This window comes from Eptesicus fuscus, chromosome 16 (assembly GCF_027574615.1).
Source record: "Eptesicus fuscus isolate TK198812 chromosome 16, DD_ASM_mEF_20220401, whole genome shotgun sequence".
Lineage (NCBI taxonomy): Eukaryota > Metazoa > Chordata > Mammalia > Chiroptera > Vespertilionidae > Eptesicus > Eptesicus fuscus.
Window position 1 is genome coordinate 20,312,217 of NC_072488.1, and position 23,068 is coordinate 20,335,284.

General features: G+C 41.7%; 1 protein-coding gene across 2 annotated transcripts in view; it reads right to left on the bottom strand.

Annotated features, from left to right (window-relative positions):
• Positions 1-23,068, bottom strand: part of SLC8A1 (solute carrier family 8 member A1) — a 299,075-nt gene that overhangs the window by 18,416 nt on the left and 257,591 nt on the right. For both annotated transcript variants that reach the window (XM_008162206.3, XM_054727953.1), the window contains one exon: positions 14,845-15,120. In XM_008162206.3, coding sequence (XP_008160428.2) covers positions 14,845-15,120 — 276 coding nt within the window. The remainder of the gene's footprint in view (positions 1-14,844; positions 15,121-23,068) is intronic.

A 23,068-nucleotide genomic window follows, 5' to 3' on the forward strand; every position in this document is an offset into this window, starting at 1 on the left:
CCTAGTACCTAGTAGGTGCTCATGAAATGTTTGTAGAATGACTAATGAAAACCAGTGCAGAGTGCTCTTAGACCTATGCCTTAGCACTGTATCGTATACTGCTTCCTTTGCTTTAATAAAAAAGAAAACGGTATTAATCTCCTTCTTAGTGCCTCATGGCTAGTGTAGAGGGAAGATCAGTTGAATATTTGATGATCAAGAATGCCGCAGTGCCTCAGGGCCTTGGTTTAGGCTTGTTAGAGGTTGGCATTGTCTGTCGGAACACAGTGGTGTGTTTTTGTTTTTAAATTTTATTTTATTGTTTAAAGTATTACAAATAGTAGTACATATGTCTCTTTTTTTTCCTCATTGACCTTCCCCCTGCCTCCCCTACCCCCCAGCACATGTCCTCACGCCCGCCCCCAGTGTCTTGCGTACATTGGTTATGCTTATATGCATGCAGACAAGTCTTTCAGTTGATCTCTTACTGTGCCCGCACCCCCGCCCTCCCAACACTCCCTAGCCTTCCCGCTGTAGTTTGACAGTCTGTTTGATGCTTCTCTGCCTCTGTATCTATTTTTGTTCATCAGTTTATAATGTTCTTTATTATCCACAAATGAGTGAGATCATGTGGTATTTTTCTTTCACTGACTGGCTTATTTCACTTAGCATAATGCTCTCCAGTTCCATCCATGCTGCTGCAAATGGTAAGAATTCCTTCTTTTTTACCACAGCGTCGTATTCCATTGTGTAGATGTACCACAGTTTTCTAATCCACTCATCTGTTGATGGGCATTTAGGCTGTTTCCAAATCTTAGCAATTGTAAATTGTGCTATTTTTTTTTATTCTGAATATTATTTGACACTAACATTCCACTGTAGACTCAACTCAGGTTTAGAAGTTGTACAAGACAAAGATTAATCCTTAGAGAACAAGAATACTTGACATAGCAGAAGTCACCGATGTCAGGTTTGTCCCTTTTCTTCCTCAAAGGAAGCTCCAGAAGGACAGACAGAAGGGTGGGCAGTACCTGGAACCACTTCTGTTGTGGCCCACACTGAAGGTGACCCCCTGTGAGCAGCCTGAGCTGATGGCCTCCAGTTTGACAAGGGGTTAGTTGAGGGGTTTTGGTTTGCTATATTTCAGCCATGGTGCAGAGAATCCTTCATAGAAGGACATTTCCATGGCCCTTTGCACATTTATGGTTATTTGTTGTTTTGCAAATAAAAGCAGGAATGAAAAGGTACAATTAGTCCTCTGCTGGGCCCATTTGCAGACCCCAGTGGGGGTCATTTTAGTTCAGAACTACATGTCCTGCTTGTTGTCTCAAGCCATGATTTTTCCCGGTGATAACCTAATAATAGCTTGCAATTTATGGAGCACCATGCCGCAAAGCCCCCTGGGCTCCAGAGGGCATTGGGGCGAGGGGGGGGGGGGCTGTTAGAGGACAGAAGCAAACACAACATGTAATTTCCTGATTGTAAATAACACAACCAAAATAAGCTATTTTCCTCTTGTGCACACAATACAGTGTTCATACTTGCTGAGCTAAACAAATATGGTCACCAATAGATTTAGCGTTTCTGGATCATGTGCCAGATAAGGTGGCTGAACAATGTGAAGGCATTTTATAGATTTAAATCTTTTTTTCTGGAATAAAGAAGAGTATAAACAAGTCATATATAGCTTATGTTTCATTCCCGGGAAAAGGCAGGATGTGAAGTCTGTGTGCTCAGGAATAACGATGGCATTCCAGCTGGTATCGGACATAAATGCCAAGCACCATGATTTCATAGCTATAATATGCACTATCCCCAACAGATATTAAAATTCTTTTATAGTCACATGTAAAATTTGCCTTTTAAATTGAGTTAGCATTTTATTTGCCTTCTCTTCTAAAAATACCAATGGGCCTTACATTTATTTTGTTGCTCATCCGGTGCCCATGACATGGCAATTAAGTTAGGCTTTTTTATAGCCCACATATTTTCTTTTGAATTCAGTTTGTGTCATAACAAGATTGTGTCATTCTTTGTGCAGGGAAATCATGCGCATGCATAGCCTCTGTTCAATAGGCTTTGGTCTCTGCTCTCAGCCTCATGGTTTCCCTGGACTTGTACTGATTCAGGGTGACATGTTGGGGTCATGGAAGGGAGTAGAAAGCTGAACTTAAGAGTTAACTCCTTAGCACTGAGTTCTGATCAACTAACTGACCTGGCCAAGGACATTTAGCATTTACATATCATTAAACATGGAGTGTTATCCCAAGATTCACGGGACTAATTCTAAGTACCATTGCACAATATTTCCTCCAGCAATTCCTATTACATGAGACAAGATTACTGCTGGGGGGAGGATAGTGGATTGTGTTAAAAGGTATAAAAATCCATATACATAAGGAGAATCAAGGTGGTGGCATAGGTAAACCTATACTCGCCGCCTCCCATAATCACATCAAAATTACAACTAAAATACAGAACCATTATTCAGAACCACCTGAAAGCTGGCTAAATGGAAGTCATACAACTAGAGAAGTAAAGAAGAAAGCACACTGAGACTGGTAGGAGGGGCAGAAGCATGGAACAGGTTGGTCCGACACCCACATGTGCCTTTTTTTTTAATTGGGCAGGAGATTATCTCTGCAGAGTCCACTGGGAGGAGCAAGGGGTTCCAGCCCACACCAAACCCTCAGCCCAGGGTTCCAGAGCTGGGAAGAGAAGTCCTCATAACTTCGGGCTATCACTCATGGATACAGCGGGGATTGTGGCTGAGAGACATGGAGGCTGCTGGAGACCCAGATATTCCTTTTAAAGGGCCAGTATAAGAATTTACTCTGACTTGATCCCTCTGAGTTCCAGCACTGGGCATTTTGGTCAACATAGACACATACGTAGAGGAACTGGATTGCCTGGTATTGGGGCAGGAACCCGGGGGCAGGAACAGGGGTGGTTGCAGGGGTCATTGTTCTTGTGCTTGGACGTCCCTCATCACACAGCTGACAGGCAAGACCCAGCACTTACACGAGCATGCCTTGCTTCACAGCTGGGCCTTGCCTTGGCACCTCCAAGCCCAATACTAATAGCTCCTGCAGGGTGGATCAAGGCAGTGGTTGACTTTGAACCTCCCTGGAGGCCCTAGAAACCTGATGGACAGCTTCAGACCATACCAGATTACAACTCTTCAGATCCACAAGTGACACCCTCAAGGGGCAGACTCGGTGAGTAGCAAAGCCACACTAAAGCAAGTCCTCTTCCTTAGGGGTGTTTCCTGCACAGCAGCTTTCCCATTGTAATTGCAGCTGGGCCTCACAGCCAATTGGCCTGGATGTCAATTCCTCCCAGTGGTGCCAAAAGCAATCAATGCTTCATTACAAGACAGTGTTCACAGCCCACACTGGGGCAAACCTAGAGTGCTCAGCTCAGGTGACTGTGGACCTGAGCCTCTGGGCCATATAGGACACCTACTATACAATGCCACTCTACTAATTCCAGAAAACTTAGCAACTCTACCTAATACATAGAAACAAACATGGAGAAGCAACCAAAATGTGAAGACAAAGACACATGTCACAAATGAAAGAAATGGAAGCAAGCAAACTACTGGATACAGAGTTAAAAACCATGGTTATAAGGTTACTCAAGGATCTTCATGAGAGCTTCAAGGGACTTAATGAGACTTTCAAGGGTCTTAGTGAGAATATCAAAGACAATGCAAAAACACCAGTCTGAAATTAAGCATACACTAACTGAAATAAAGAATATTTTACAGAGATTCAACAGTAGAGTAGAGCCTTCTGAGAATCAAATCAACAACTTGGAATATGAGGAAGCAAAAAACACCCAATCAGAACAGCAAAAAGAAAAAAAAAATCCAAAAATTTGAAGACAGTGTAAGGAGCCTCTGGGACAACTGCAAGTGTACCAACATTCTGATCATGGGGGTGCCAGAAGGAGAAGAGAGAGAGAGCAAGATATTGGAAACCTATTTGAAGAAATAATGACAGAAAAGTTGCCCTACCTGGTGAAAGAAATAGACTTACAAGTCCAGGAAGTGAAGAGTCCCAAACAAGAAAAACTCAAAGAGGCCCACACCAAGACACATAATTAAAATGCCAAGGGTAAAAGACAAAGAGAGAATCTTAAAAGCAGGAGGAGAAAAGCCGCCATACGAATGAAGGCTGATTTCTCAAGAGAAACTATGCAGGCCAGAAGAGAGTGGCAAGAAAGATTCAAAGTGATGAATAAGAAGGACCTGCAACCAAGATTACTCTACCCAGCAAAACTCTCACTTAGAATTGAGGGTCAGATTAAGAGCTTCACAGACAAGAAAAAGCTAAAGGAGTTAATTACTACCAAACCAGTATTACATGAAATATTGAAGGGTATTCTTTAAGAAGAGGAAGAAGAAGAGAAAAAAGGTTAAAAATATGAACAATAAAATGGCAATAAATACATATATGTCAATTGAATATAAAAATGAAAATAAATGAACAAGAAATCTAATGAACAAAATAAACTTGTGAATAAAATAGAATCGGAGGCATGGAAGCATGGAACAGACTGATGAATCTCAGAGGGAAGTGGAGGGATGGATGGGAAGAGATTAACCAAAGATCTTAACTATGGACACAGGAAAAAGGCTGGTGAAGGCCTGGGATGTGGTAGGAACTGAGTGGAGGGGGCAATGAGAGGAAAAGGGGGATATCTGTAATACTCTCAACAATAAAGATTTAAAAAAAAAGCCATATATGCACAAAGGGATGAATATAAAATACATTTTACTTTCACTTGTAGTTTGTGAAATGCCTATAGAGATTTTGTGATGAATAAAATAAAAATTACTTTAAAATCTTATAGAATCCATGGTAAATCCTATTTAATTTTAATACGTACAAGAACAACTGTATATGCACATATAAACAGGTATCAATATATAGAAATTAATTTACATGGTAAATTCTTAACGTTATGTATTATTAAAGTACAATTACTATCATATAGATTATTTGTGGTATTTATAAATTAAAGATGATCTTTGTGAAAAACTGAGAAAAGACAAATCTGTCGCGTCAGAAGGTACATTAGTAGGTTAGTAGGGGCTGGGCTGGAGGTGGAAGTGGGAATTTCCTGTAAGTGGCCAACAGGAATCTTATTGGGGCGCTGAGTGGATTTTATGATAAGTAAATTATTCTTCAATAAAGTTGTTAAAGATGCAGGCTGAGGCCTCAATTTGGAAGAAAAAGAACAAAACAGTGGTCCTTAAAAGTTTTCATTTTCACTGTCTTATTTTCAAATGTGAAAAAGGAGAAATGAAAGTCATCATGTCAACATTGATAAGATTTGTTTGAAACGCACACTCTTTGTTAATCCTCACGGAGCAAAAGGCCTAATGCATTCGCTACACTTGATGCTTGCTCCCTTTAGAACACACTTAGACTAAAAAGAAGAGGAAATTTATATTTATTCACATAACTCATTCACAACACCAAGTCTTCAAACACAAAACACACACACACACACACACACACACACACACACACACACACACACACACACACCTATACACATTATGTTTCTGCCGAGCGTCCTCGCTCTGGCTGACCTACAGTATGTAAGAAGGCCCAGATAGAGATCAGAATGAAATTGTTTTAGCTCCCCTTCTCTTACCCTGTGACTCTGTGGGACTGAGTGGAGGTAGCTGGTGTAGGGTTGGGGCACTATCCAATGGCTCTGTAGAGCGTCATGCCACATGCTGAGCACCCCTCCTCCCCAACCACCTCCTGGGAGATTGACATCATTGTTATCCTCCTGGTCCCTCTCCAGCCTTGTGCTCAGTGCTAGGTGCCCAAGCAGTGTGGCCCACTGAGAAAAGAAATCAAACAAACAAACAAAAAAAAAACCCTTAAAAGTATTGAATACAAACTCTTCTACTGAGCAGAAAGAGTAAAGGATAGAAATAGTTTCAGAGTGGACCTTTCCCAGGTTTTTACAAGATTCTCTGGGCCTGCTGTATACACTCTCTTCCCCAGTGTTAGTAAATTTAGGCAGTTCTTGTGCCATTTATGGAGCAAATTTTGTGAAACCTGGTGTCTAGTTTTTCTTTGTTTCGCTCTGTCCTTGTCAATTCTTGCTTTTGTGGCCTCCCTCCAATTCTAGTGACATCACATATTCATGGGAATGTGTGTATTTTACCTCCAGACAGCACCTCACTGGTATGAGGTGAAGATAAGGTCCCTCCGACGGCATAAGGAAAGCCATCTGAGCGGCCAGGCTGCCTGAGCTGATCCTCTGGCCCTGTCTCCAGTGGCTTTGCCTCTCCGCCTGACTACAGACTGGAGGGCCCCTCAGCAGTCCTGACTTTTATGGTGGCAAAGAAACAAAGTGCTTAGTAGAATCTCCAGAAACAAAACATACCTGCCCTTTAGGATCTCTTGGGGTAACCGACACCCCAGCCATTGGGATAGCTGGGCTCAGCGTAAAGTAATTCTCTTCTCATTTCCACTTAAATTAATGTGAAATGTTAATCATCCAATGAAATATGTGTACACACGGTAGCTAGGGCACTTCCTTTTCTACCTGTTTTCTGAGCTGAAATGCCAAGGTTCAGAGGATAAAGCTCATGGAGAGACAGGGAAATGGCAGGAAACAGGAACAGACTGGGGGATGTCCAATTCATTATTAATATGGGAGAGTCTGAGAATTTTCTTGATCTTCTATTTGTTTTAATTGTTGCAAGATAGCTGAGCAAAATACCATAGGAGACCTAAACCCATTCACCAGTGCATTGAAGTGGAAGGGAAAAGAGATCTAACCATTTTTTTTTAGTGTCAACTATATGCTAGGCCCTGTGCTTCTCATGTAATCTTCACTACAACTCTGTGACATAGATGTTCATGCCCCCATAATTCAGGTTAAGGAACTAAGCTGAGAGGAGTTAAGCACTTTGCCCCCAAGGGTGTCATACAGCTAGTAAGTGGGGTGGGTGTTTTCCAAGGTAGATCAGATGACTATGGGAATTCAGAGTGAATGGGTACCACGTCCCCTGAGAAGAGTGTTTGTTTTGGATGGGGTGCTGCTGTGTTCCCTTCTGACCCATCTCTGTGGTTGAGGGACAGACCAAGTTCACTGAGAGATGCTTTGGACAGTCACCTCCAGTGGTGCTTGGAGACTTAAGAAGACTAGGACATGATTCCCAAAGTTTCCCATAAATCTTTGCAGAACATGTCTGCTGGGAGAGTGTCACCAATATGCCCTTCTGGGGCCCACTGCCCCTGGGGCCTGGGTCGCCATGTATCACAGGCAGCTCTGGTCTAGGCCTGGTATCTCCTTCAGTGGTCACTCCTGTTAGCAGCACGTGGCTGTGCTGGTGAGGATTATCTGGGCATTCTTTTTTTTTTTTTTTTTTTTGCGACTTAGGTCTTTGTTCATTTCTGAGATTTTTTGAAGTAGGTGTTTTTCATGTCAAAGGGAATAATGACACAGTCTGACTTCAAGGAGCTAAAATATGAACTCATTGTTGCATGCTTTCAAAGTGGAAAATACTAAAATAGAAGGAAAGAAGGAAATGAGTAATTTCCAAAAATTGTGAGGTACATGGGAAAGCTTATGCAAAGCTTATCTTAAAAATAAATCCAAGGTGGAATGATAGAGGGTTTAAGTATTAGATGATGAGAAAGAACAATAATATGGATTCCAGAATTTACAATCAATATAAACTTGGGCTAAATATGGGCAAATTACATTCTTTCTGAGTCCTAATTTCCTCATGTAACTGAGGATGCTGGTGCTCAGTATCATATAAGCTGTCAAGTGGCCTTTCCACGGGGCCACCACTGTGTACGCCCGTGGATGTGGTACTCAGTGTGTGTCCAGGAGTCTCAGTTAGACTGTGGCCACCCTCTGAGTTGGTGGTATACAACCTGCACAACCATTCGAGTCACTTTAGAACCCACTGAGAAACAAGGCAGCGGGACATAATAAACTGTAATAAACTTACTTAAATATGCTCTAGAATATCTTAGTTTCAGAATAATTAGAAGTCAGGAAATTAAAAGATGAAAAATTTAAATCATCAATAGCTAATTATTATTTTTTTTGGTCACAAAAACAAATAATATAATGTTTTCTAGCACAGTGACAAAGAGGAAATCTAACTTTTGAAAGAAAAGTATAAGGGACAAAAATAAATAAATTTTGGGAGGAGGTAAATAGCTTCACATCACTTTAATCTAATAACTTAATATTCACTGAGTGGCCAGATTATTATGATCTCTGAACGTATAATAATCTGGCCACTCAGTGTGTGTGTGTGTGTGTGTGTGTGTATACACACACACACACACACACATACATGTATATATATATATCAGAGGCCCGGTGCCTGAATTTGTGCATGGGTGGGTCCGGCCAGCCTGGCCAGGGGGAGGGGACATGGGTGGTTGGCCGGCCTGCCTGCTGATTGAACTCCTAGTTGAGGGGACAATTGGCATATTAGCCTTTTATTATATAGGATATACACTGAGTGGCCAGATTATTATGCGTTCAGAGATCATAATAATCTGGCCACTCAGTGTATAATATATATGGTGTTTATGCCTTGAATACAATGGAACTACATGATGAATTTAAACTTCTTTCTCTACTCATAAAACTTTCCCCATTCATCCTCATTTTCTCACGGTTTTTATTACTGTTGACATTTTAAGAGTTAAGCTCAGTGTAAATAATGAAAATTATTTCCTGCATTTTGTAGCAACTGTCAGTTACAAAATGTTCTGAGATCCATATTACTAATCTTATCATTGGTTCTATTTAAATTGTCATATATTATTATGCCTATTTTATAGGCAAGAAAAGCAAGGCTCAGAGTCAATAGATGGATTCCAGTCACACAGTGAATAACGGAAGTTCGCTTCCCTGAATTCAGTTCTAAAGCTCTTGTCACCAGACCCGTCGGCACATATTCATGACCACTGTACTATGAGAGTGAAGTAAACAGCTGGCATAACCAGTTGTATATAAAATTCTTCCCATGATATTCAGAAATCTGGAAATGATCTAATTTTAAAGTGGCATGCATTTTCTCTAAAAGTTTTATTTCTGAAAATTTTCTATCTACAAAACAGAAAAACAACAACTCTAAAATGGTCTATTTAATTTTCCACTTAAAAATCTCTAGCGTGAAATAATTCCTACTTGACAAAATCCAAAAGATATTCAAAACACTCCACGCCAGCAGAAAATCTGACGATGCCAGAGGCGAAGGGACAGCCTGCTATGCTCAGTTTTTAAACTGCTCTGGCCCCAGGAGTGAACATTTGTCGAGGGGAGATACAGGGAGCAACAGGCCAGCCTCGGCACCAGCTCCGTCAAGATGTCTGGAGAAAGACCAGGGCAGGACTTAGGGTGGTAAAAACATTCTCAATGCATCAGCACCTAAGAGTTTCCTGAGTAATTAAGGAGGAATTCTCACTTTTCTGAATCCAAGAGGAGCAAGAAATCAAAGTACAATTTATATTTGGAACCTAGTATAGAAGCTGGAATGTCTTGACTGGATAGACCCAGGTTTTACCCAAGTAAATAATGGTAAGCTAGAAGAATGTGCGATTCCAGGTGGTCCTTCACATAAAAAAAAAAGCTGGGTTCCCAATGTTCCTTCTTATTTTTTTTTCTCTTGAATTTTGAAACTGTTATTGCACAGAAGCCATGTGCTGTAACATAGCTATGAACATAGGCCAGGCCATTGCAACATGCCTGTTTAGCACTCCGCAGCGTACGCCTAATGTTTCCAAGTGCCAAGCTGAGTTCTGAGTCGTGGAAGCAGGGATTATTGCAGAGAAAAAAATAAAGGCAAAAAAAAAAATATCTTGTTCCTCATCAAAGTTCCCACCACAGCTAAAATTATGCAAGAGGAAAAATGTTTCTATTCTGAGCTCGTTGGTGTTCTTAGGTCACCTTTGCCCCTCTCACTATAATACCCTACTCAGACATACACTATTCCTCAAAAATAAGCCACACTATAGAATTTTCTACTGTTTATCTCCCTGTCATAACTTTCTTAGTTGTCTCTAGCAGGCATTAGGAAGAAAGCAATCTGACTGAACTAACTCATACTAATGTGTAAATGACTTATTGTACATTCATCTATATACACAACACACACAAATTGCATTACTTATGTGTTAGTGAGGCATTATTCTAGCAGCCAGGGATATGGCAGAGAGAAAAAAAAAGGACAAGTTTTCTGCTCCCGTGAAGTTTACATTTCAGTGAGGAGAGTTAGACAATAATATTTATTTGAATAAATAAATAAAAGAACACAGGAAGGAATAAATTCAGAAAACAAGGTGATTTAATACAGAAGAGCTGGTTGACCAGTTCACATTGCATGGCTAGGAAAGGTCTCTTTAAAGAAGTGCCATTTAAGATGAGACGTAATGGAGACAAAGAGCCAGTCTTGTATAAATGAAGGAAAGGGCGTTTTAGAAAGCTAGCTCAACCCTGAGAAAGGAACGAACTTGGCGTGTGGAGGACAGTAAAAGACCAGTGGGGCTGGGGAACAGTGGGGAAAACACACGGGAAGATAGCAGAGCTGAGTCACATAGGTCTTTACAAGCCGGAACGATGCTTTTAAGGCTTATCCTAAGTGAAATAGGAAGCCCTTGAAATGTGGCCTGATTTACATCTTTAAACAATCCATAGCAGCCCAGCCAATGTAGTTCAGTGGTAGAGTGTTGACCTATGAACCAAAAGGTCATGGCTCGATTCCTAGTCAGGGCACATGCGTGGGTTGCGGGCTCGATCCCAGGTAGGGGGCGTGCAGGAGGCAGCCCATCAATGATTCTCATATTAATGTTTTTCTCTCTCTCATTCTCTCTCTCTTCCTCTCTTAGATAAAAATATATTTAAAAAACAACAACAGTCTATAGCAGAAGCATAAAGACAGAAGGCTAGGGCACAGGTCTGAGTGAGAGAGAACTATTGTCTAGACCAGAGGGTAGTGGTAGAAAGGGAGCTAAGTGGATTTGACCAAGATATACTTTAGAGGGAAGATCTGCAAGTGTTATAAATGGACTGACTGCGGGGATGAGGAAAAGGAACCAAAGACACCTGGTTGGATGGTACCGTTTTCCTGAGAAAGGCACGATCTGGGAAAACATGGTTTGGTTGAAGGATACTGAGCTTAGGCAGTGGAAATCAACAGTTCTATTTTGGACGTGGTAATTTTGAGCTGCAAATTACACATCTGGCATTGATACAGGGAAGGCAGTTGGTATAGGAATCTAGACTTGGGGAAATTCGAAGCTGGAGATACACATTTGGTAATCGTTGGCATACTGATGGCATTCAAGGCGTGGAGTCTGATGTGATGGCCCCGGCCAGGGAGCAAGGGACGAGAGGAGAAGAGGGCTGGAGACCAGGCTTTGGCAATCTACATTTCACGTTACAAACATAAACTTTAATCATATGGCTGCCACACTTTGAAGAGATTATGAAGACAGGAGATGCACAGAGGTGGAAAGGTGATTCAGGAAAAGCAGGTCCTTCCTCTACTAGCCTGCCTGGGTCTTGGAGCGCTCTATTCGTACCTAAGGTTGAGGGGAGTGAAGACCCTCAGGAATCTTTCTCTGGGAGGTTATAATGAGCATTTGTTCCCCTGTTGGTATGAGAAGGAAGCTCTGTCTCACCTACAAAGTCATAAGCTCTTTTTCCCATGGATTTTCAGCAATTTGGTAAAAAATACTTCAAATGATATTTAATCCTGCCTTCAGGCAGGGAATGTTTCCAATGCCCTTCGGGCCATCACAAGCTAAGAACCTAAGACTCTCCCCTAGAAAGGGGCAGCGGTGTATAGAACACTCGCCAGGAGTTCTTCTCGTTTAGGAGAAGGGTCAAGACATCAGCCTAATGGATGCATGGAACAGACTGACAGATCTCAGAGGGAAGGAGAGAGAGAGGAGGACAGGAAGAGATCAATCAAAGAATACACATGCATATATGCATAGCTCATGGACACAGACAATAATGTGGTGAGGGCCTAGGGGAGGGGAGGGGTGGAGGGAGGCAAAGGGGGGATGGGGCAACAGCTGTAATAGAGTCAACAATAAAAAGAAAAAATAACAGTTTGGCTTCATATATTTGAATTCTAATGCTATCTTGAAATAATAAATATGTGCTGAAGAAAAAAAAAAAAAGACAGTCTAGAGAAAAAGTGGGCCCCAGGACCAAGGCCAGTTAATAGTAGACTATGAGCAAAGAGGAAGAGCGTTCCTCATCCTTCTTCTGCCTGTAGCAACTGGGCTTTGTCATCAGGGAACAACAGCATTCTTATTTTTTTTAAATTCAGGAGATAAAATAAAGCACTGCTCGGAATCATCAGTGAGGAAAAGTCAGAAATATTATGTTCATTCAGCATCTTGTTCAATTTGCACAGCTGTTTTTTGAAAAGAAAAGTCTGTTTATATAGATATGATTATTTGCGATTGCCTATGAATACATTGTTTGGGGAGCAGGCTGCACAGTTAATATTGGAACAAATTATAGAAATTCTCCCAATAGCAGAGCAAAGAAATCTGTATCCCAATGGGAAGAATTTACGGCAGTGTAGGGAAAGCATTTCGGCAACAAATGATTCTGTTGTATTCCCCCCAGCAGGCTTTCTTACCTCTTGATGACTCTCCCTGGGAACTGAGCTGGTTTTAAGTGGCAGAACAAATGATCCTCCTAACACTGAGGTTTACTGTAATCCACATTTTGTGTTACAGAAAAATATTTTTTAGTCCTATGATGGCACACCATTCAAAAGCATTCATACAAAAGATGAAGGGAGCCATTTTGGAAGATTGGTGTTAGAAAAAGGAGCCAGTTTTGAGATATTGAGATGAGGCGTTGGGAAATTAAAAAAAAATTTTTTTGGAACAAGGATTTGATGTAGGAAAAGCACTTTTTAAATCCTTTTGAAAGCAAGAGATGCATTTGCTAGGACCAACTGCTGACTTTGAATAACTGTGATGGGAGACCTAATTTTGCCTTCATTACCATAATTTGAACATATTCTCCTCAAGGGTTAAAGCCACAGCCAACAACAGTATGTGCTAATCTGGGCACCATCTGATACAGTGACTTAAGCCTTAGGCAAAGTAGACCCCAAGCATTTAGTTCTTTTGGTTGTATATATGTTCTATAAACAAAGCAACTTAAAATATGAGCATTTTACAATTTTCCCCATTCTTGGTAAATTTCTGGTCATTTCTGGAAAAAATTCAAAATAAAGACCAAACGTGGAACTGCCAGAACAGGGCTGAGGTTGAGAGGCAGCCTTCCCTGCTCAGAGGATGAGCAGTCAACTGGAAGACTTTGCACAGCCCTGCTCCCTAGGGCAGGAGTAAGAGTACGTCCTAAATCCCCTGGCTCCCCCATCAACTCAGTTGGACACCAAATTCATGCCAGAAATCTGAGCAAACATGCCAGGCCTGTGATTAGGACCTTCAAATTGTTGATCAGTTGGGTAGCACATATGCTATGGCTGACCAGATACATACTGGTCAGATCCTCCTAAGCTATGAAACATAACTATTCACAAAAGCTACTATTTTATTACATTCCTTCCATATCCCAGAAGCTTTATTAGATGCACAATGTATAGGTGTTTTTTCCAGGCCTTACTGCATTTCTAAGTGTGATTATCCCAATTTTACAAATAAAGAAACGGAGGCTCAGAGAAGTTAAGTAACTGATGCTCAGTCACTGAGATGATGTGTACCTGAGTGGAAAAGAACTAGAGGATTCCAGCGAACAGACATACACGATTTAAACTGTACTTGTTTTCAGACTCAAAACCAAAAGCCAAGGTGGCTAACTATGGCAAGTAGAAATCACAGCGCTTACAAAAGGCTGTGATAACTATGGGGCATTGAATGGTACCATTAGCAGGGCTGTATTTCCCCTTAAGTCCTGCCTTTCTCCCAGGTCAAGTACTGGAACACCTGTCCTTGACCTTCTACTTGGTAGAGAATGCGGCCTGCTCAAAGTTAATACCGTACATCTGTCAAGATGTCAACTAGTGCTGGGGAAGAGGCCCAGAACTTCACTTACAATAAGCTCCGATGTGCACCAGAATCACCTGTGTGAGCTCAAAACACCCATTTCTGGGCCCGAGGTCTTCTGATTCCATAGGTTAGTGGTGGGTCTCAGGCATTCACGTTTTTCTTTTAAAGAACCTCCCTGGTCATTTTGATGCCCACAAAAGTTTTAAAATTACTGCTGTTAATGTCATGTTTGGGAGGATGATGTCTTACTCAGAAGTCTGCCCAACCATAATGAGGGACAGTTGTGGGCTGGAATGCATGAAGGGACATCCATGAAATGTGCACTTTGTGAGGTTACTCTTTCCCTGTCCCGATCAAGGTCTGCCTCTTTTTATTTACTCCTATTAATACTTGTGTCAAGAGAACATTAAGTCAGGTCTTCAGTAAGTATTTATCTTAGTTACCCAATGAATACAGAGTTTCATGGAAATCATCCAAACTTTACTAATTATATAAAAGACGGGAAATTTTGTTCTTGAACATGATTCTGTAATTTTGTTTTGTTTTGTCCTTTGGAAAGGGCTAATTGTATTGGGAACCTCATCTACCAATCTATCCATCAGATCAACGTGCCCTCACCATGCAGGCCCTCTGGCAATGCTTTCCTGTCTTCATCATGATACTGATCAGCTTTCTAACCTTGAAAAATGCCATGACAATGTCCTGGCAGTGGCATTATTTATGCCTTTGGGCTCCTGTCTTTCAGAGGCCTGGTGTGTTACCACAGTCCTTGCGTTTGTTAGGCAGGACAAGGTCATAAGGCAAATGTATTCCCTACCTGGTACTGAAGTTCCGAGTGCCACGAACACGACCGCAGTCACCGAATCTTTCAGGCCAATGGTGCAGCCGAAGTGGGAAGCCAGGTCGCCAATGAAAGCTGTCAGCACGCCAATCATGATGATGGAGACAATGAAACATGCCCAGCCATTCCAGTATTCTGTAGGGGGCACGAAGGCAAAGAGGACCTTCCAGAACACAGTCAGAAAGTGCATCACGTAATCGAAGCAGGAGGGCAGCTTCTCCTCCCCACATTCGTCATCGTCATCATCTTCCCCTAGAGAGAAGGAACGAAGCACATTTCATCACTACTTCTGCTCTCAGGGTCTCCCTCTCTCCAACCCCTCCTTCCTAGGCCTGTCACCCTCCCCTCTGAGTGACCCGGAGGCCCTTAGAGGTGGGTGAAGCTTAGAGTTTTCTAAGAGTCAATCATAATGAAACAATTATTGTATCATACTCAAGGTCATGCTCAATGTCATGGGTTAATGGCAAAAAAAATAAAATTTAATCCCCTTCACACAGTTCTGGTTATAAGCAATCAACACACCCGTTCTATTCTTCTGTCACCTCCAGTGAGATTTGTCACTTCAGAGAAATGACAAGGATTTCTTCCAAAAGGCTGGGAAGCCCTGTGCCAGGCTCAGAAGGAAGCCAGTTCTGAAGGAAGGTAACTGACAGAATTCTACCAGGATTCTTTTCTTGGAACACATTGCTGTCTTCCAACTTCAGCTCTGGACATTCACGGGTCTATAATCCTCAGAGGACAATGTTCACCCGGGCCCTCCACCATGGCTCTGGGCCTGCATCTCTCTCCAGCTTTATCTCCCGCAACTACTTCAAACTCAAACTGCATCCTAGCCAAATGGAATTACTTGCATTCTTTTGCAAACCATATGTACTTTCTCCTTTTGTCCTTTAGAACTAAATGTACTTGGCATGTCCCAATCCCCCCCTCCTTATCCTTCCCCACGTGTCCTTTGAAACTCTCTTCCTTTATGAAACCTTCCCTGAAGCCCCTGGCCCTCCAGCCAGTGCTGGAAACTTCTCCTCAGCTTCCACTTGCAACACCAGATCAGTGGTTCTCAAAGTGGACCCTCACCAGCAGCGGCATTACCAGGGAACGTGTTAGAAATCCACATTTCTGGCCCCACGCAATCAGAAACTAGGGGGTGGGGGAGGGGAGGCGGCCCAGCAGTCTGTATGAACCAGCCCTTGAGGTGACTGTCAGGCAGGAGTCCAATGAGACCCAGTCTCTAGATTATACCTGTTCACTTTGCCTCTCTTCCCCAGGTAACGCTTCAAGGGCAGGGATTTGTTCATTTTTGTGTTCCCAATGTTTGGTCTCTTCCATCATGTGGAATAAGCTGGCTAAAACTTGTTAAGTGAATGAATACATGCATTAATTTCCCCTGACTTTATATAACTACTTAATTACGTAATATATACACATATCATTTTGCCAATTAGATTATACTTATCAATACGGAAAGAAACGCATACTGTTTAAATGCAGAAAGAAAGGCTTACCGCTGAAAGGAACCAGGAAATCAATATAACGGTATTTGAAATTGGAGACTTCATTTATGGGGTGACATAACCCCCATTCACATATTTTTAAATCGGGCTATTGAAGGTCAGCTCTTTCTAAAGTGGGAGCAAACACATATGCATGTGTTTCGCAGCCATTTTAGAACTTCTCCTTGAGGCCTTTGCTCACCACCCCAGCCCCCAACCTCGTCACCAGGGTCTACCGTCCCTCATTCACCTGGTGCAGCTGGCGGCAGGGGAGGCTGTCCGACTTCCTGGAGGACTGCTGGACCTGAGACTGCCAACACAGAGCACAAGTGAGTGCTCCCCGGGAGACACTCCGTGGGGAGGCCCTCTGGCGCGGGTCAGGTTGGAAGCACCCTCTGAGAGGAGCTTGGAGGGAAACGTTCCTCTCACAAAACATGAAAAGGGGAACGTCTGGATTTGTCACCTGTCCTTTTACAGGGAGGGAGGAGAGGCAGTGGCTGGCTCTTCCAGGAGGTCATGGTCAGGACTACCATGCAAACAAACTTGGAGGATCTGTGGAGAAAGCAGTCTCATCCTGAGGCTTTGGAAGGTCTCGTGTGAACTGTTGGGAGGAAGCCGCCAGCAGGTGAATGAGATCACCTTGGGAGACCAACCAGGTAGGGGGCTTAAGTCAGGTCAGCTGAGTGACTCACTGGAGCGAACAAGCACTGTTGACTGTGTTCAAGGAACTCAACAAGGAGCCAGGAGACCCAGATGGCTCTAACACTTGGTAACCTATGGAAGCAGACTAAACCTGAGCCACAGGTGATTCCTGTAAATATACTTCTAAGAAAACGAAACTTAAGAACAACCAATCACAAACAACCACCTTGGCTTTCCCCCAAAAGGCAACTGCTTAAGCTACAGCCAATCCAATGATGTCCTCGCTTTGCTTCCCGCTTCTACTCTGACAAAGTCTCTCTCCTAGCTATTGAAGGTCAGCTCTTTCTGAAGTGGGGGCAAACACATATGCGTGTGTTTCGCAGCCATTTTAGAACTTCTCCTTGAGGCCTTTGCTCGCCACCCCGTTCACATATTTTTTAAATCGGGCTATTGAAAGTCAGCTTTTTCTAAAGTGGGGGCACTCCTAACCACTTCTGGTTTGATTCTGCCCAATTCGAATCCATGTTCACTCAAATGAACTCAGAAAATTTTAATGCGCTTCAGTGTATCTTCTAACAACCATTTCCTATGGCACTCATGCTGTATGGTCATTACATATTTCTAATATCACCCTTGCCTAAAAGCAGAAGATGCTTTTAAATAAAAGTACGTATTATGGGTTGAATTATGTTTCCACCAAATTCATTGCCCTAAATCCTAGGACCCCAGAATGTGAATATATTGGAGACAGGGCCTTTGAAGAGATATGTAAGCTAAAATGAGGCTAATCCAAGCTGACGAGTATCTGTATAGGAAGAGGAAGTTGGGACTCACAGCCAGACAGCAGGGATGTGGGCACACACAGGAAAGACCACATGAGGACACAGCGAGCAGGTGGCCCTTCCCTCTCCCAACTCAAGGAGAGCAGCCTCAGGAGAAACCAAACCTGCCAACACTTTGATCCTGGACTTCTATCCTTCAGAACTGTGAAAAAATAAGTTCCTATTGTTTAGGCTCCCTAGTCCGTGGGTCTGTGGTATTTTGTTACAGCATTCCTAGCAAACTGGTACAGCACCCCTCAGAAGCCTCCTGTGCCATAATGGTGATGTGTAGGAACAGCCATTCTGTGTTCCTATAACCCACTCCTTTCTAGTGTCTTTCGCCCATTTCTTCTTTTTTCCCCCCTTTTCTTCCCATTTTCTTTTTACGCTAAATGTTAGCTCCAGGTAGAACTGTGAGAGCTGCAATTGTCAGGGTGAATTGAAGGGAACGAGGAAGAAAAGAACCATGTTAATTCTTTCTCTATGTCCTCCTTCCCCCGTTGCCTATTCCAAAGGGGGGTGGGAGTGGGGGCTGCATGTACCCCAGCAAAGCTCTGCAAAAGCACCAGACTTTCAAGTTATATCTATTTTGTATCTGATCCTTTTAAATTTCCATATTTGTGGACATTTAATAATTTCATAGGATAGATGATCAAAACAGTTTAGAAAACACTGAATTTTAATCAATCATCTACGGAAATACAGATTATTCTGCCCGACTCTATAAAATTACTTAATTTTGAGTGTCTAAATCCAGATTGTGAAGATGAACAAGGAAACAAATCATGAAGCTTCTCAGAAGAAATGACACATAAATTGGGAGTAGCTATTATATTTGTCTTCAAGCTGAAAGTAATGACACCTTTCCTATGAGGAGCGTGCCAGAAAAAAAATTAGGTCACCTCTGTAAAGTATTTGAGGATATTTCAAGATAATAGTTATTATGGTAGTTATTATTTTCCTATAATTAAGGATTGTGACTGTATTTCCCTATCATTATTTAATTGCTCAATTAATATGCTGGGTTATCAGGGGTTACATTCTAGGCTTTTAAAAAAACAAAAGGTACTTTTCCCTCTGGAATCAACCTCATGATCTATAAGTGTGTAATGAAAAATGAGAGAGAGAGAGAGAGAGAGAGAGAGAGAGAGAGAGAGAGTGAGATTTCCTCCTGTGGGCTTCTAGCATTACAAGGAATCTTAAATATTTTAATACTTATGTCTGGAATGGGAGGCGCATCTGTTTTACTGCATTTGAAAGTAGAAGTGGCTTCCCCTTCTTTTCCCCTAAGATCTCATTGCTCTTTACAAATTTTAATCTCCAACTCAGATGTCATTTAAATATTAAAAATGACCACTGCCTGCACGGGTGATGCACAATTACCCTGTCTTGGAGAAGGACAAAGAAACGTGTTCATCCATCACCATCTGGACTATACTTAAAAGTGTGTTCCTTGCAAAGATGAGTGGAGCATTAAAAAGAAAAAAAAAAAAAAGCCGAGCTGGGAGCATCTTTTATGTGACAGCAAAGTTGATGGTAATCTGCCGGTTCTGCAGGCTGGCCAGCCCAGGGCACTGGAGGCTGTCATTCTTTCCAGCCCCTCCTCTGCATTAGCAAAGAGACAGGCAGGCTGGGGTGGGGTGGGGTGGTGGGTTCCTTTTATAGGAGCCCAAGCAAAGGATCCTCTTATCTCCGAATCCCTCTTTTCAGCTTTATGGATTCTACTAATGGAAAGATAACAAAAAAAGCTGTATTTGATTAATCGGCTCCATCGCCTTTTACATGGTTTCCTTGATACATGTTGGACATCCTAAAAATATAACTACAAAAATAGCCGAATTGTTAAAACCACAGTAGTGGAGAGAGGACCACTTCAGCTATAGATAGAACAGTGGTTGCACTGTCTCTGCTCTGGAGCATGAACATAGACTATCATCAGCATAAGTGATCATGGAAGGCAACCCCTGGGCTTGGCACCTGCAGGCGACATAACAAAGTAAACCAGAGATTAGTGTACATCCCAGTAGAGATGCTCAGGGTTTGGCCTCAGGGAGAGCTTTGAGAAACAGAAAAAGATACTGCTCGAATGTAGTAGACACTTGGGTCAGAAAACTTGTTAATTTCTAGTTCTGATAGCTTGTTTAGGGGAAGACTCTTGACCTTCCAGAGCTTCAGTTCCTTATCTGTCAAATGGATTTCCTAGCTCCCACATCACAGAGCCTTCTGTCATGAGGGCTGGAAGAGGAAACGTCCAAGTCCTTTGTAAAACTGCAAACCTCTTTGCAGACAGATGTGCCATATTCCCTCACTGTTATTTGTCAGAAGGAAGGCAGTAATCAGTCCCACCTGAGTTTCCTGATTTCACAGAATCTACATTCTGCTTGAATGAAACATTATTGCTACAGCTTCTCCATGCTGCTTGATTTTTAAGAAAAGAAAAGAAGAAAGAAACAGAGGGAGAGGACATGATGGGGTGTCTAAGTGACAGGCACTTAGCTAAATTTTCCCCCATGCCTGAGTTTAATTCTTACAGGAACCTTGAGAGGTGGGCATTATTAATCCCATTGTGCATAATGAAGAACCTGAATGAAATTCAGAGAATTTAAGTAGCTTTCTAAAAATAATGACACAGTTGGCAAGTGGCTGAGTTGGGATTTGATCTCACAGCCTGGGAACTATTTAATGCACATGATGTCTTGTTGAAGCAAGTTGAGGAGTATAGCATCTGTCAAATATTGATTCAAAGTTTGAATCTGCAATTTCTTTCGATGCCTAAATGCTATATAAAAACAATGTTGCTTTTTTTTTCAAGGAATGTGAAAACAATGCTTATGCTCTAAATTACTTTCTAAATATAATTTCTTTTCAGCAGTCAGTCACATGTTCTTTCTCAAGCTCTTGGGAACCAATTAAACCAGGAAACAAGACAATAAATAAAGGGAGGGCATCATGGTTGTGATCATTTTGGAATTTGGAGTTTAAGGGTGACAAGTCCTTAAATTCATTTCTAGTTGTCAAAGGTCAACTGCCTCATTCAGAATAAAACATCCTGGTTTGCATCTAGCTCTTCACTCTAGAATCTGCGAAACTGCCTATATATTCACAAATCTGCAGTAGGAAGTAGTTTGGGGAATGTATGCCACTGTTCATCTGAGGAAATGTCTGACTTTCAATTCCTTCCAGGTATTCATTTCGATCTATCATTATTAGTCCATTTTTACTCTACAAAGAGAATCCTCCACTATGGGACAGTGAGGATGATCAGAACACTTCCCAGAAGTATGAAAGGATGGATATAGGATGACATCTGTGGTCAACCACACTGTCACCCATGCGATCTTATGAGCCCAACAAGTGTTATGCTGCAGCCTTGTGAAATGTACAAGCCATTGACTGTGAAGCTGGATCACGGCAGTGGTTTTCTACATTCTACACACATTGTTTTGGGCATGATTTCTTTCTAAAATTTTGTTCCTTTTTTACCAAGTGTGGTTGATTTTAATTTTGTGTCTTTTTAGTTTCTGAATACCAAGGTTGTTGTCTTTAAACAAATGAACAGGTTAACTTGATGGAATGGGCTTTCTCCTCCATACCGATCACTTCCTTTTGCAACCTGATACATAGTCATTACAAATCAAATTCTACTCTTCTGTTGTGCATTTCCATTTCTCTCCACTTTCAGAGGTTCTGACAAAATCATAAGATATTTAAGATAAAAGAGACCATAGCAATCAGTTAATTTACCCCTTCTCATTTTTAAGAGAGAGAGAAAAAAAAGAGAACTGTGATTTAATTGTGATGAATTTTTGTTCTCTGGTATCGGGATGTGTGTGTATTTGATATACAAGGGCTTGAGTTAAGCCCAATGGCTTTTATTGTCTTGCTCACTCAGTGATCTAAAATGTCTTTTTTCTCCTTTTCCTTTTTACATGCTTATATATTACTTCTAACCCTTAATGATTTCTATATGCCACTAAACTTAATAACCTAAGATACATTCCTAAATAAGAATTTACCTCTTGTTCTGGGTTTGGGAGAAATGCTATAAACATTTCTGTATAATTTGATGGTCAGGAAGTACTTAACTTATATATTCTCTGATGAAAAGTAGATATCTGCAATTTTTTTGACCAAGTATATTACAAGATAATTCCTTATCAAGAGAGACCTCAAAACACAATTTACTCAGATTTATAGATTTATGGGTTACTAAAGCACAGAAGGAAAAGGTAGATATTTGATTCTATCCACTGAAACATGGGTATTAGAAAATAACTGAACTTAAAGCATTGGGAGGGTTTCAGAGCTTACCAAGGTCAACTCCCTATTTAACATGAATTTCTTTTAAATTTCTGCCAAATGGTCAGAGTCTCAGCTAATAGGGCATTTATGATCTCACAACCCAAGTTGGAGCAGTTCAAGCTGTCAAGCTTGGGCTGTTAGGTTCCACTAATTTTTCCAGGACCCATCCCTTATACCACATAGAATAAATCCAATCTGGCTCCACATGACATTCCTTCAGGCGCTTATAGCTGGTCACTTTCACATCACTCTCAATCCTCACCCCAGGAGGCTGTGTCAGGCTGGTCATGCTCCTCTGAGCGCTGTCAGTCATAACCTTTCTTTTCAGAACATGGTGCCTGGAGCTGAATGCAACTCCAAGAGACACATAACTTGTCTGCTCCGGGGCAGGCCTTTTCCCTCTCTCCTTCTAGACATGTTTAGTTTTAGAAATATATACACTGGGATTTTTGGTGGTCACATTGCATATTGTCATCCATAGAGCCTACTTACACATATCTATTAACAAAAACCCACTGTTTCAATGCCATTTCTAGGTCATGTCTTCCATTTCCCACAGTGGTGTAACACATTTAGGGGACATACCTGTACAATCGTTCATCTATTCAAATGATTACTTACTATCTTTCAGTCCAAGTTAAATGTTGTCATTAGAAAACATGTACCTTGACTTCATAGCAGCTCTTTCTAAATATGCTCCTTCTCGAATCCTTCTTCAAAATGTATTCGGATTGTGAAGAAAGTCTCTTGGTGTGGCTGGCGGTCATTGGAGAGGATGTGACTGAGCCCAGCTATTGGGTTCTCGTCCTACAGTCCTCGTCCCATGGCCTGAGGGCAAGGCTAGTGCTTGCTGAGAGGTCCTTCTTCACCAGCTAGTGTGGAATCAAATTAGCGTGGAGATTCCATGCCTGGAATCTACTGTGCTAGGGCACCCACATTGAGGAG